This window comes from Theobroma umbraticum, unplaced genomic scaffold (assembly GCF_002168275.2).
Source record: "Theobroma umbraticum cultivar Fairchild unplaced genomic scaffold, ASM216827v3 scaffold_44.0, whole genome shotgun sequence".
NCBI classification, from domain to species: Eukaryota; Viridiplantae; Streptophyta; class Magnoliopsida; order Malvales; family Malvaceae; genus Theobroma; species Theobroma umbraticum.
In genome coordinates this window covers 13,536,055-13,551,160 of record NW_018397255.1, presented here as the reverse complement: position 1 = coordinate 13,551,160, position 15,106 = coordinate 13,536,055, and the positions used below count along the sequence as shown (strand labels likewise).

Below are 15,106 nucleotides of genomic sequence, written 5' to 3'. Positions count from 1 at the left end.
TTTTCATTTTCTTCCTCAATTACCTTGAGAGTAATGCTCTTTCTCTTTGCTTCTTTTCTGACTACTTCATCTCTTTCTCTCTCCTACTTGAGGGTTATTTCATAAGAAAGTAAAGAACTTAAAAGCTCATTCTAACTTAAGTACGTTCAGGTCTTTGGCTTCTTCTATGGCAGTGACTTTAGGCTTCCAAGACTTAGGTAAGCAGTAAAGGATTTTCTTCACCAACTGGGCATTAATGAACTCTTTTCCTAAAGCCTTAAGTCTTCTTATGATCTTTGTGAATCTTTCAAACATTTCTTTGATAGATTCCTCATCTTTCATTTTGAAGAATTCATAGTCAAGTATCAGCATGTTTATCTTTCATTCCTTCAATTGACTTGTCCTTTCATAACAGTTTTCTAATGTGTCCCAAGTTTCTTTTACTGAAGAACACATAGCTACTCTATTGAATTTATCCTCACCAAGAGCACACAAAATAGCTATTATAGTTTTGTGATTTAGTTGTACCAACTTTTTATCCTTATCATCCCATTCTACTCTAGTTTTAACATGTTTCTCATCATCAACAATTTTGGATGGAATATGAGATCCAACAACAATAATATCTGAAAGATTTAGATCAATAGATCAATCTCTTAAACACTAGCAGTCTTTCTAGAACCAGATCTTTCCAAAGGCCATCGGTAATTTTTAGAAGCAATCTCTTAGAACAAGGTATAAGCTTCATCATGATTTTTACTCATTAATGCCCCACCAACAATAGCATCAATTGTAGATTTGATTGGACTTACCAGCCCATTATAGAATGTCTGAACTTGTAGCTATTGAGGAAGCCTATGGTGTGCGCACCTTCTAAGTAGATATTTAAATAGCTCCTAAGCTTCATATAAGGACTCACCATCAAATTGTGTAAAAGCAATTATATCATTCCTCATCTTTAAAATCTTGGCTAGTAGAAAGAATTTTGCCAAGAATTTCTAAGCTAAGTCTTCCTATGTAGTGAAGTTAGCTAGCTTTTTACCTTATCCTTCAATGAAAAGGAAAGAGTCTCAGTTTGATATCCTCATCAGTCACCCCATTGTACTTGAAAGTGTCTTTAGGTAAGATGAGAATTAGAATCATCATTAGGTAACTCACCAAACTGAAGTAAAGACTGAATCATTTGAATGTAAGTAGGCTTGATTTCAAAATTATTTGCATTAATGGGAGGTCTTCTAATGCTTTGGTGCAAGCCTTGTAAAAAAGGAACAACACAATCTTGCAAGGCTTTGTTCTCTTCAAGAATCTGATTGATGGCATTGTTGCCATTATTCTTCTCTTTAGCCAGTGTCTAATTTAGAGTTTAAACTTGCAAATATTCCTTTTGAAGTCTTCTACACAAGTATACGTATCCAACAAATAATATAACAGCAAGTAGAGTGTTGATCCCAAGAGAATTGATCTAAAATTTCACTAAGTACTAAAATTAACACAATTCAATCTTATCCAAAAAAAAATCAAATAACTAAATAAATTATAAATTAACTAAATCTAATTAACAAGAATTTAAACTAAAAAAATTAAAGCAGTAATAAAATTGGATAGAAATCAACTCAAATAAATCTAGGATTACAATATCCCTTACACTTCATCAAAATCTTACTTCTCCCTCTTAACTTATTCCAATGGGTTAAATTTTTAACCTAAAAGTCTTTAATTATTTATAAGGCTCTCTTGAAACTTTTATAAATATATATATTTTAATCAAAATACTATATCTCTATTGAATTGAAATTAAAACATACTCATTAAGTTCAGACTCTGATGTTGGCTACATATGGCATATAGGTATATTTTTATCCTATACACAAATTAATTTATTTATCTAAGCAAATAAATATGATCATATGTTATTCTAATTTTTAGCCTACTCTAAACTCCTTCTCTTAAGTTATCTTAGGTTTCCAAATCAATTTAATTAGTGATCAACCAATTAAAATCATTAAGAACAAATTAGCATAAACAATTAAATTCTATTAAAAATAAGCACGAAAGAGATTAAAAATTTAAATCACATGTGAGTTCAATTACAATCCTAGACAAAAAAAATTAGCTACTCATAATTGCAATAATAAATAAATACATATGAAGTTTAGTCATTAAGAGTTATAAGAATAATAAAAGCCAAGAAAGATGAAAAAAAAAAACAAATAGTGGCAGCTTTAATCTCCAATCTTTAGCCTCAACTTCTAACTTCTTGAATCTCTCTTAGGGTTATCTTCTTACGACTAACTTCTCCTTAACCTTTCTTTAGGCTCTTCATATGAGCTTAAAACAATTGTAGAACTCATAAAACCTTAATAAGCTGGTAGCTATTTTCTTTTTTGCACTAATTATTTACATATCTCCTCTCGACGCCAAGGCACAACCCCTCGATGCCATGGTGTTAGCCTGGCTTCAAGTTTTCTCTTACTGGCTATAGAAATTTTAGGGTTAATTATGGCTTTATAATCTTCAAGTTTTGCACTCGTTTAGCCTTTAGATAGACTTGAGCTTCTCTAAGATTGACTCTTAACTTGTGTCCTGAGGTTTCCTTAGCTTTTTGGCACTTTTCTTCAATTATTTCTTCCTTGCCTTGCTTCTATAATCAAATGACATTTTAAAGCATGTTTTCCCTTGCATTTAGCTGAGTATGCATTATTTGAAAGCTTATAAGATGTTTTTTAATGATACATGCTTTTTCAAGCAAATATGTAACATTAAGGGATAAAAAATGTATTTGAGATAATTTTAATCCTTAACATTAAGTTCAAGATAACATGTGATTTTTTTCAAATCAAAACATGATATAACTTAAGGCTAATAGGGAAATATGTGAAATCTCACCTTAAGTAAGAAGGTAATTGAGGAATCTTTAGGTGAGCATGCATATTTTATGTTTTGAAATGCTAAAACTAAGTTTTTACATTGGAAATATTCATGTTTTGATGTATAAAAATGATTTGCAAAATTTGGTGTTAAAAGGACTCTAATTGGATAGGTTTTGAAGCTTATTTTTACTTACTGGAGCAAATCTATCAATAAATGTTCTTAATCTATTGATAAATTGAACCCAAAAAGCTTTTAAAAAAGACCTTAAAGAACATCTATTGATAGATGTTCATCATTTATCGATAGATTTGTTCCAAAGGCCAAATCTATCAATATATGACCAAATCTATTGATAGATCATGCCATTTTTAGATAAATAAAAAGGGTACAATTGTATTTTCACACCTTAAAGTATAAATATGTCACATTTTACTAGGGTTTTATAATTCTCGACCATTTTCACTAGTTTTTAATTGACCCTCATCTTTCTCAAACCCATTTTCAAACCAAATCATCATTTTGGAAGATTTAAAGCTTGGGTTTGAGTTTTATGAACAAAGGTAACAATTTTCAACCTTGAAATCTTTGATTCATGAATTTAGAACACTAAAAATATTTTTTTTATGCCAAGATTTTTTGTTCAATACTAAAGCTTAAAGGTTTTGTGATTTTCTTTAATATCAAAGCTCACTTAAGGTAAAGATGAAAAATTTATGGGTTTACAAGTATTTATTATGTTATGTAGTAGTGGGTTTAAGTTGAAAAATTAGATTAAATGAATCCAAGTAGTTTAAAAATGCTTAGAATGATTATTACGAGATTATTAGTCTAATTATTGATTATGATGATTGTTAAATGTTTAAAAGTAGTTGGAAACTTAGAAACATTCATCGAAGTGGAGTCTTGATCATTGTTAGAAATTAAGCCTTCAATTAAGTGAGTCGATATGCCTTTTCAAGTATTTTGATATATAAAGTAAGCATCTATTGAAATTATTTATAATTCATGAAGAATTGTTGTTTTAAGAATGGCTTTACAAGGATTTGATTATCAATATTTTTTTCAAACTAGATTTAAAAAAATTATGATTAAAGGATAATTGTTAATGATGACTTTTGTGTGAGTTGATCACAAATGATATTCAACAAGTTGCGAATCTAATATGCATGTAAATAACCTGTTATGTCTTGGTTTTCAACAAAGGGGGACAAGCCCTTTCAAATGCTTTCTATCAAAATGAGATGAATGGAATGGTGTATATACTTGACATGATGTCGTATAGAATGTTTGTGGATGTATGAGTTCCCACCTATGAGTTAATGAATGATGATGAAATGCATGTATATGATGTTGAATTTCTTGGGGGGTGTATATATTCCCTCCCATGATAAGATTATGAATTATGAGATATGATATGAAATGTATGCCATGAGATGTGTGAAATGAGACTTCCATGTATGGTATGGGCTAAGTAAGATAATGGTTGATAAGAATGATTTTATGATTATGATGCAAGTTATGAATAAAAACAATCCTGTACTTAGGGAATCCATACGATAGTGGGGATTGATCACCATCCACTGGAGTTAGGGCAAGCACTGCTTAAAGATGTGGGTGAGGCAGAATGCCACTTAGAAAGCAAGCTTGGAACCTGAGATAATGGGGGTTAAACCACTTTCACTTGAATGGGGCAAACACCACTCAAAGTTATGGAATGCCTATGTTGTAATAAGAAAGTCCTATGCATTAAGGATAATGAGTCTATGTTATGCTGAATGAGAATTGTTGCTGTGATGCATGCTAGAATGTATATGTTATGTCGAATGAATATTAATGATGTGATACACACTAGATTGTGATGGTTTTAGGTTTGGTTAAACTGAACTTTAGATGAAGGAATAGTACCATTTAATAGAAAGACTCAAAGAATGGTTATGTGTAGGATTTCACTTAAAAAATTGAGTTCCAAGACTGATCTATCGAATCTTGAAGGAGATATATCAATAGATTTTGGATAGAACACTACAGGAAACATTCTATGTAAAATCTATTGATAGATTCCAAAATCTATCAATAGATGCTTTTCAGAATTAGGTTTTCAAGTGTTTTTTAAGGGATTTTCGAAGGCAAATGATTTCCAACGGTTTATGAAAACTTGTTTTCAATTAAATGTTGTAGGAAATGTATTTAAATGCTATGTTTTATGAGTATTATGGAAATTGAAAATTCTTTTTTTATGAAGGAAATGCAATTACAAGTGCATGGTTACAAAATACTTTCCCCCTTGCTTGTCCTCTTCCACATATCCACTCATAAAGTTTTGTGATTTATACGTTATTTCCCTCTTTTTATTTTGTAGATCAGTGATTAATTTACACCATTGTCATGGAGTCGAGCTCTTGATCTTCTTTCTTTGGTAGGTGTTTAGCAGCCACTGGATACCTAAAGGGTTTTGTCATGTTCTACTAACAAGTTGGTCTTTATTTTATGTTTATGGATATTTGAATGTGTTTATGATGATGTAGCCAATGGTTGGCATCTACTTTATGAATGTTATGTTTATTTGTGCAAAGGTGGTTTGAAAGCCTATATGGACACCCGAGGGTGTAGATAAATGATCATATGATATGATGTATGAGTTTTGACTCTGATCTTAAAAATGAATCGGAGTAAATACATTGTTTATGTTGAAAAGTTCCATAACCATGTACTATTGTCAATGGATGAATGTAAATAATGGTATATTGATTGCCTTATGTACTATGATGATGGTTAATGAATTATAATGAGTATGAATGAATGTAAGAACGTTTGTTCAGGCTTAGCGAATTATAACCATCTAGGTTCTTAAATCAATCATGATCCCTCCACAAAATGAGATATTACAAAATGCCTATTAAGCTTATTTACATTAAATACCATTTAAGTAAATGCCCTCATTTTTACTTTTTTCATTTTTACTCTCTATTTAGTTAAGATATTTAATATAAATAAACAAATAACCCCCCATTTAGATTCAATAAAAAGTATCAAAAAAATAAAATTTCAAAAGAATTAAAATCTAAATTTGGCTTACAAGAACAAAATTGAAAACGTTCGACTGAAATTATATTTTAAGTTCTCATTATCATAACAAACATACTTCAAAAATTATAGAAAAATCATTGCAGGTTATATCAATACCAAAGGAGCTATTATCACCATTTTGTAGTTCCATTAGATTGTTTTATAAAAATCATATATCTTGACTCCTTTTAAATTTAGAAAAAATTTTAACTTCAACAGTGACAACTAACGGCTATATCTGATAAACAAAATCATGCATAATAGATGTTAAGAGCTCATCTAAGGATTTACCCTACTATCTTCCTATAAAAGCTAGGGGTTTTCACAATTATGGTGGAACAAGTCCATGTATGAATCATTAATGAACAGTTAATGAATGGTTAAAGAAATGAGACTTACTAGGACTTAGTGGGTCATAACTAGGTAGGACCTAGTATCAGTCACGAGCCTCCAGAAATGGGTTGTGACATTTATGATCTCTGCTTTTATTAATAAAGTTTAAATTGATTATAGTATGTTATTTTTATATCATTTCTAAATATACAAATTATTGGACGTTGAAGATATATATGTGAAAAATTCATGTGTTTTGTCGTTTTAATTTTTATGATATCAAAATCTACTTACTACAATTTGATTAATTATGGTACATTCCTTTCTATGAAAGAAACTTTATTTTAGGAGTGAAATTGTTTTCATTTTGGAGATTTTCTTGAAAATACATCCTCCTTTTGTTTCAAATATTCCATATTTTTAAACTTCAAATGTTAATTAATTGAATATTAATGGAATCTTGATTCACAAATTTATTATTTTTATTATTATAATGATAATGTTCTTATATTAAATGATCAACGTGCAATGCTTATGTAACAAAAACTACTAAAACAAAAGTGTGACCATGTTTTGTCGATCATGCTCGATGTATTGCATCTAACATCTTATTGTCAAATAAAACTAAAACAACACCACGGTTATGTAGAAGACTGAATGAAATGTACGGAGTGTTTATTGTGAAAATAAAGACACAAAAGATAGTCTTTCATTCAATATGTGCTCTGTTATGGGGCACCCAAAAATAGAAACTTAACAAACCTTACATACTCTTAATACATGATGATCACACAATAACATTATAAGTAAGCTTATACATGAGCCTACATCTGTATTAACATATCGAACACTTGTTCTAAAGAGATTAACAAGTGTACAAAATCATGAAATGGATCCCATGCATACTACCATGTTGAGCCTTCAAACCAGCAACAGAACATAGCTATGTGCATGAAATACAAGTGGCTTTTCACATGTCGCAAAGTCCACTTGTGAAAGCAAGCATTAACTTCAACACTCCCTTTTAATGCTTGCATTGACAAACTTCAAAGTTTTTGTATGATACTTGAACTTTGCCTTACACAGTATTTTGGTCATTGTATCAGCGATCTACTCCCTTTTGTTGCAGTGAATAATAGCTATCTCACCTTCATTTTCAACATTTATCAATGCTTGGTACTTGACACAATGCTCATCAAGAAAGTTCTCTTCAAAAGAACTTGGCTCTGTCATAGCCAATTGACACCTTTGACAGATGTCCAAGATTGATCTTACTCCTCTAATAGAACCTTCATCAACTATCTCATCTTCATCAACCTGACTTTGGCTCCAGTTCCATTCACCATTTTTATCAGATGCAAAATTTCTACTGATAGATATCTTGCCAGAATAAACCAAATATATCTTGTAAGCCTTTGAATGTAAACTATAGCCTGTCAGAACTCTAATTTGAGCCTTGCGAAGAAGCTTATTTCGAAGTTCTTTTGGTCTACGCCCATAATATACCTCAGAAAGTGAAATATTCCTTACACAAGCAGGAATAAAATTAAACAAATAAATTGTAGTTGAGGTAGCTTCAACTCAGAACCTTTTTGGAAAATTATTTGCAGCACCAAAATTACTTATTTGCTTAAAATTTCCATAATTGTTGTTGCTAAGTCTTTTATGCCACATGGTTGTCAAACTTGTCTTTACCTCACAAATCTGCAAGCAAGTCTCATTCTGATTTACAGGAAAACATTTTTGTTTCATGGGAATTGTCATCAAATAATCACCACTGGGAGCATAAATAGTGCAACATTTATCTTTGAATAACAGCACATAATCATGCTCAAGCATTTGGCCCACACTTAACAAATTTTGATTAATTTCTAGTGCCAAGAGAGCTTCAAAGACAAACCTGGAGCCCGTTGTAGTTTGTATAACTGCTAACCCTTTTCCAGTTGCTTCCAATAACACACCATTGCCGATCTTTACTCTTGAACGGTAATGATTATCAAGTTCAGTAAATGAAGTTTCATTTGGGGTCATGTGGTTCGAAGAACCACTGTCCAAAAGCCATTAGTTAGCATTAATGGCGTTTACATCATCAGATTGCACCATGAATAAGACTTCTTCTTCTGCTACAACAGCTTTATCCACTAGTTCTTGTAGTTTTGCTTAAGTCTCATCCTTATTCTTGCATACCCTCTGAAAATGTCTCAACTGGTTGCACCTTCTACACCTTACATTGGGTCTAAACCAACAGCTAGCCTCGGCATGACCATTTCTTTTACAATGAGAACAGAGTTGTCCTTTCCCTTCCTTCTGCTGGTTTCTATTCCCTAATTGAACCCCTTTCTCTTTCTCCTCTTGTTCATCCGAGTCCTTCCTCATGCTTGACTCTCCCACCGTTTTTCCTTTTATCTTTGCAAATAAGGCATTTTCGGTGATGTTGTCACTTCTCATAACTCTCTTTTGCTCTGCAGCTTGGAAAGCATAAGCAACATTAGAGAGTGATAACTTAGAGAGTTCCTTTGATCGTTCTAGAGAGGTTATTGTTGACTCAAACCTCTCTGGTAAGGATACAATAGCCTTTTGAATGGCTCGTCTCTCAGATAAATCTTCTCCCAATAATCTAATATGATTCACCACCCGCATGAGCTTATTGATATAATCTTTAACTTTCTTTGAATCCTTCATTCTCAAGATCTCAAACTCCCTAGTTAAGTTCATAATTTGCATCTCTTTAGTTCTTTTTGAACCTTGGAATTGATCTTTAAGTCTGTTCCAAGCATCTTTAGCTGTTTTACACACCATTATTCTCACAAACATTGCATCTGTAACAGCTCCTTAGATGTATGACAATGCACGATAACGCTTAGCAACCTCTTCGTTATACAGTTTAATTTGAGCAGCTGTTGCATTTCCTTTCAAGGTAGGAACATCAGGTCCTAATTCAACTACTTCCCAAAAGTCAAGCCCTCGATGATAAAACTCCATCTTGGCAGACCAAATTGCATAATTCTCTCCATTAAACACCGGTGGAGCTTGATAACTGAAGGCAGTGTTAGAAGTTGAAGTCATGGTGACAAACTAACTTGTGGTTGGTTTGCTGAGAAAGGGTTTTGGGTTCTTTCACTAGTAAGGCCCTTAAGAACTTACCAATGCTCTGATACCATGTTGTGAAAATAAAGACACAAAAGATAGTCTTTCATTCAATATGTGCTTTATTATGGCGCACCCAAAAACTGAGACTTAACAAACCTTACATACTCTTAATACATGATGATCACACAATAACATTATAAGTAAGCTTATACATGAGCCTACATCTGTATTAACATATCGAACACTTGTTCTAAAGAGATTAACAAGTGTACAAAATCATGAAATGGATGCCATGCATACTATCATGTTGAGCCTTCAAACCAGCAACAGAACATAGCTATGTGCATGAAATACAAGTGGCTTTTCACATGTCACAAAGTCCACTTGTGAGAGCAAGCATTAACTTCAACAATGTTTTGCACGTAGAAGCAGAGGCTAATGAAACCTAGCTACTGTATTTTTCGGTGAAGAACTTAACCAGCGCTTGATTACACATGAAGTTTGACGTTTGTATTGTCCATTAATTTTTCCACATTTATCCGCCTGATGTTTGACCTTGTAAATTTTAATCAAACCACCTGAGTTGCCCCAGTGGAAGCCTTATTGTGCAAGGTATCATCTGAGTACATCCCATGCTTGGTTGAATCGTACTTCTCTCCGTCACCCCATAGAGCGTACGCCTCTTCGCCATGCACCGCGTCATCCCCAATTGATAATTGTTCTTCCGACATACGCAACGGGATTACTAGGTTGATAGCTACACAAATAATTGACGTGAGGACAAGGTTCCATCCGATTATGAAAGCGCCGCCTGCTAATTGCTTCAAGATCTGCATGCCCCCGGAGCCTCCATAGACGCCTCCCCTTGAGTTTGCTACGGGTAAAAACATTGCACAGAGTTGAGGTTCAGCAAAGAGACCGGTCAGGACACCGCCAAGAAGTCCCGCAACTGCATGAGTATGAAACACTCCTAGTGTGTCATCAATTTGCTGAAGCAGTGTCCATCTCTTGTGTACGATCATCAGTGTGAACCATGGGACGCTGCCTGATAGAATTCCCATCACTATCGCAGCCCATCCTTGCACAAGACCTATATATATTTTTAGGAAAAAAAAAGGAAAAGGAAAGAGAGACAGAGAGAGAGAGAGAATTCAATTTAATAAGATTACATTTAAAGAACACGTCAACCCACCATGACTAAGAGAAAAAATTGAAGCCTCCTTAGTACCTGCTCCAGGAGTGATGCAAACAAGGCCCGTAATCATGCCCTGGACGGCACCAATGACGGAAGGTTTCTTAAAGAAAATAACATCAAGCCAAGTCCAAATAAGAAGGCTAGTTGCTGCACAAATGTTAGTGTTTAGAACGGCCATGGAAGAGTCAACATTGGCAGCGTAAGGATCTCCACCGTTGAAACCTGCCCATCCCATCCACAGCAGTCCTGCCCCTGCCAACATCAGTAGAACGTTGTTTGGAGGAAATCTCTCTCTGTCCTTTTTGGATCTTGGCCCCACCTGCATCACAAAGTCACTATTAGATCCTCAGATTGATTCGAAGTTGGAATTAATAAACTCTAGTATTACTTTTCATCCACATATGGTTTTAATAATTATCATCAAAAAAATGAATTCTACGGTTATTAAGTGCAATTTTACACATGTAAATGGTAAAGGTAAATATATGAAAACACAATAGACAAAAAAAATAATTAAAGGACCCTAATTCCCTAGAAACCATAATAAAATCAAAATTTTCATTTTATACCAAAACCACCAAAGGGCAGAACATCAATTTTTTGTCTTTTCTTATAAAACCTTTAAGTGAATACAATGCCTTATAATTCCGAATGTAACCTTTTGGGGCAATGAAGTGTACTCCGGAGAGTAAAAAACTTTTATGAAACGTTTGGGTTGACTGAAAGTTATGTTCTTCCAGTTCAACACTATTCCTTGGTCAATGTCAGATCAGAGCTAAGGTTCCTGAGATTGGAGACTAACCCAAAACGCGGCAGTAAAACCAGCAATCCCTGAAGAAAGATGAATAACATAACCACCAGAGTAGTCAATAACGCCCCAGTGAAACAGGAAACCTCCACCCCACAAGCTAAATGCACCGACAGTATAACAGAAAGTGAGCCAAAGCGGTACAAAAGCCATCCAGGCTTTTATATTGATCCTCCCCAGCACTGACCCAGCTAATATAATCACCGTGATCGCCGCAAACACGCACTGAAACCAAACCATAGACGCCATAGGATAAAACGGTGTCACCATAGCCGTCTCCAGCGTACCATCATGATGGAATTGTGTTGTCTCAGGGAGTAGTGCTTGATTTACTAGAAACTTTTGGCCCAAGGCAGGCCCTGCTTTACCCCAAAAGGGCAAAAGCTTATGCCCAAAGGACATCTTGTACGCCCAAATAACCCAGCAGATAACTACGGTAGCAAAAGCATAGAGGGCCATGAAAGCTGAATTCACTGCCCACTTTTTTTTGACAACGCTACCGTAGAGGATGACCAAGCCGGGCACGCTCTGAAGGCCCAACGAGGGTGGCTTGATATCATCTGCCACGCATTATCTCCTTTGTTTAGCCAAACTGGTACTGCTGGTGTGCCGCCTTGGTAGGCCAGCGGCACCGGGTTGGGAGGAAGAGCGGCCATGCTGCTAAGCCAAAAATTAAGCCTACCTTATAATAGACTTGTTCAAGGAAAACAGATTTTATAGGTAGTAATTTTTTTTTGTTTCAAATTAAATATTTAATTTTGATTTGATATAAAGATTTTTTAATTAATTTTTAATTTTGATATAAATAATAAAATATTTATTTCAATGTATTTCATTTTTAAAAAAAATTAGAAAATTTATTAATTATAGATTTCAATATAAAAAATTAATATGAGACATAAAAATATAAGTTAAAAATATTAACAAAAGAGACATGAAGATGATTCTAAAATTGATTGTCAAAAATTGACTAAAAGAATAAATATTTCATTTGGAATAGAGTTAATATTTTTAAAAAAATGTCTTTTCTGAATTAAATACATAGTGGTCATGACCATGGATGAGCTGTTCCGAAATGTGATTTGTTGATATCCGAACTTCTAACAAAACGGCAATTTTGTCATATTAATTAGATTGACTTATTGTTTTTGGTTAGTCAAGGTGAATTGTACAGTAAGGTTAACCTTACTATAAGGTCAATTAAAATAATTTTAAAAAAAATAACAAAAACCTGTTTAATAACTTAATAGGTAAATAACATAAATAATTTATAAACTTATTCATGTTATATTAACAATATAGATAATTTATAAACTAATCTATTTTATTTTAAATATTATTTAATTTTTATTTTTATTCTATTTTTTACTTTAAAATACAAGAATATTATTATTTTTAGTACTAACATTATTAATAACTAATTTAACTCAATTAAAATTATTATTATGACTTATTACATTAAATCTCACACATTTATGTTAATATTTTAACAATACTTGTTCTATCTTCATAAGTTTTATGTTAATTCTTACTGTTTTAGGTTAAAGTTTTTCAACTATTAACTTTCACAATAATTATTTTTATCCTTATTATTATTTATTCATAGATTAAAACTTGTAAGCCGCAAAATACTTTAAACTTGATAATAAAAAATAAAGTGCTTAATTTTTTTAAATATTATGTTTATTTGACATAATTGACTTGTTAAATTAATTCTCAAAAATTTATGTTAATATTTTAACAATGTTGTTCAACCTGTCATAATTTTTTATATTAATTCTTACTATTTTACGTTAAGGCTTTTTTGTTACTAATTTTTACCATAATTCTTTATATCTTTACTATTATTCATGTATAGATCAAAAATTGTAAATCGTAATACACTCTAAACTCAAGAATAAAAGTTTAATTTTTACAAAATTATGTTTATTTGATATAATTGACTTGTTATATTAAATCTCACACATTTATGTCAATATTTCGACAATTCTTTTTCCACCTTTATAATTTTTTGTGTTAATTCTTACTCTTTTATGTCAAGGTTTTACAACTATTAATTTTCACTATAATTCTTTCTATCTTTACTATTATTCATTTATAGATTAACATTTGTAAGCCGCAAAACAATTTAAACTCAAGAATAAAAATTTAAATGTTTAATTTCTAAAAAAATTATGTTTATTTGACATGTTGGTCCCGTTGATGTGCTAGAAAAGGGTGAATACACTAAAAATTTTAAGGTTAGCCCTTTTCAGCTTGTAGAGATCCTAATCAATTAGAGGAAGGAAAATTAAAAACTTGTTATAGTTAAAAAAACACCAAGTAAGGAAGGGTAGAGAGAAGTGGATAATGCACAATTATTTATAGTGTTTTGATTTTTTTAACCTAAATCTACTACCTTGATCTCCCAATCAAGGATTTTCAATCTAATTTCACTATAATAGTGGAATTAGCAGCTTCTACCTAGTCTTTATAAGGTGAGCTTCTAACTCAAGCTCTAATATCTTACAATAGTCTTTAGAGTGCTTCCCACACTCTAATTTAAAAAAAAAAAGCAAAAGAAGTACAACTGATTACCTTTACAGATCTAGAAAGATTCCAATAAAGCTCATACACTTTTCCAAGAATAGGTATGAAGAACAAGTTTTTTTGGTGAAGATTCTTTGGCCTTTTGCTCAAAATGGCTTATGGTACTTCAATATTTTTCTCGTTTTTTTATACTTGGGGAGTTAGATGTTGATGTTTATGACAAATTCTAGCTGTTAGCAACAACTCTAATGCCATTCTAGCTGTTATTTTGTCCTTTAGTGTCTAAATTCAAATAGGCAGAGTTTCATTAACTAGTTATGGGTAAGCTCTAACCGATTACACCTTTTCTGCCTTGCACTGTTTGGCAACTTTATTCATTGTGTTAACCGGTTAAAGAAATCTCTAACCGATTAGAAACTTTCTGTCTTTATTTTTCTCTACATAGCAACTTTTTTTTAATTGGTTAGCTTTTCCTTTAACTAGTTGAGGCTTCACTTCCTTTGATCTTAATTGATTAAAATTAGCATTAATCAATTAGAAATTTTTTGAATTTTGATTTTCTCCATTTTAGCTCCCTTCGACGGTTCACCTTCTTTCAAATTTGATTTTGGCACTTGAAAGTACTAAGGCTTTGTGCTCTAACTAATTAACCAAACTCCTTAACCAATTAGCATGACTCTACTTTCAGCCACCGACACCTCCGTAATCAGTTAACCTAAGTGCTAACCGATTAAGGCTTTTATGTCATGCTTTTGTCTAATGCCTTATTGTGCCTTAATTGGTGGAGGCTCTTTGTTAATCAATTACTAATGTTCTGTCTTTACTAATCACTTTCTTCTCTTTTTCTTTAACTGATTAACTCATCTTCAAATTCAACAAGCATCTTGACTTGCCCTTAGCTAACAAGTTTGTTGGGGGAATTAGACTATATCCTGCATGCTTAAATAATGAAGTTAGACATTAATGAAGAAAGAATGTTTTGTTATCATTAAAAACATATGGAGTCAACATTCTCCTCTTTTTTTAGTTGACAAAACAATTCTAGATTGAAAGTGTAATGTCTTTAAGACAATACACTTTTGTATGCAGATTTAAGGATTGCTTCCACTAAAGTATATCTATGCATAGATATAAGCTTTCAACATGAGAATATATATATATGTATATATATAATTATCCAATGTTGAACAAATATATAATCATCCAACATACACATAACAAGCAGTTCAGCATAA

The 15,106-nt window shown here is 32.3% G+C and overlaps 2 protein-coding genes and 1 non-coding gene across 3 annotated transcripts; 1 reads left to right on the top strand and 2 right to left on the bottom strand.

Annotated features, from left to right (window-relative positions):
- Positions 1 to 831: 831 nt before the first annotated feature.
- Positions 832 to 938, top strand: LOC149527672 (small nucleolar RNA R71). The gene has a single exon (XR_016350808.1). It is a non-coding gene; the product is annotated as a small nucleolar RNA R71 (small nucleolar RNA).
- A 6,421-nt stretch (positions 939 to 7,359) lies between these two features.
- Positions 7,360 to 9,048, bottom strand: LOC110429402 (uncharacterized). Its single transcript, XM_021445421.1, has 3 exons — positions 8,465 to 9,048; positions 8,150 to 8,296; positions 7,360 to 7,774 (listed from the first exon to the last, which is right to left on the bottom strand). The coding sequence occupies exons 1-3, from the start codon at positions 9,046 to 9,048 to the stop codon at positions 7,360 to 7,362; spliced, it is 1,146 nt and encodes a 381-aa protein (XP_021301096.1).
- A 414-nt stretch (positions 9,049 to 9,462) lies between these two features.
- On the bottom strand, positions 9,463 to 11,965 carry AMT2 (ammonium transporter 2). Its single transcript, XM_021418528.2, has 3 exons — positions 11,337 to 11,965; positions 10,568 to 10,853; positions 9,463 to 10,429 (listed from the first exon to the last, which is right to left on the bottom strand). The coding sequence occupies exons 1-3, from the start codon at positions 11,799 to 11,801 to the stop codon at positions 9,909 to 9,911; spliced, it is 1,272 nt and encodes a 423-aa protein (XP_021274203.2). The 5' UTR covers positions 11,802 to 11,965; the 3' UTR covers positions 9,463 to 9,908.
- Between the last annotated feature and the right edge of the window lie 3,141 nt (positions 11,966 to 15,106).

Bases quoted from the DNA above. Each gene is read 5' to 3' on its own strand.
- AMT2 (XM_021418528.2), bottom strand. From the start codon at position 11,801: ATGGCCCTCTATGCTTTTGCTACCGTAGTTATCTGCTGGGTTATTTGG. The intron at 10,854-11,336 runs GTTAGTCTCCAA...TTTGTGATGCAG, and splicing joins GTTTTACTGCCGCGTTTTGG to GTGGGGCCAAGATCCAAAAA. The intron at 10,430-10,567 runs GTACTAAGGAGG...AAATATATATAG, and splicing joins TTGCATCACTCCTGGAGCAG to GTCTTGTGCAAGGATGGGCT.
- LOC110429402 (XM_021445421.1), bottom strand. From the start codon at position 9,048: ATGGTGTGTAAAACAGCTAAAGATGCTTGGAACAGACTTAAAGATCAA. The intron at 8,297-8,464 runs GTGCAACCAGTT...GCTTTTGGACAG, and splicing joins CCCAATGTAAGGTGTAGAAG to TGGTTCTTCGAACCACATGA. The intron at 7,775-8,149 runs GTTTGTCTTTGA...TGCTTGTGTAAG, and splicing joins CAAACTACAACGGGCTCCAG to GAATATTTCACTTTCTGAGG.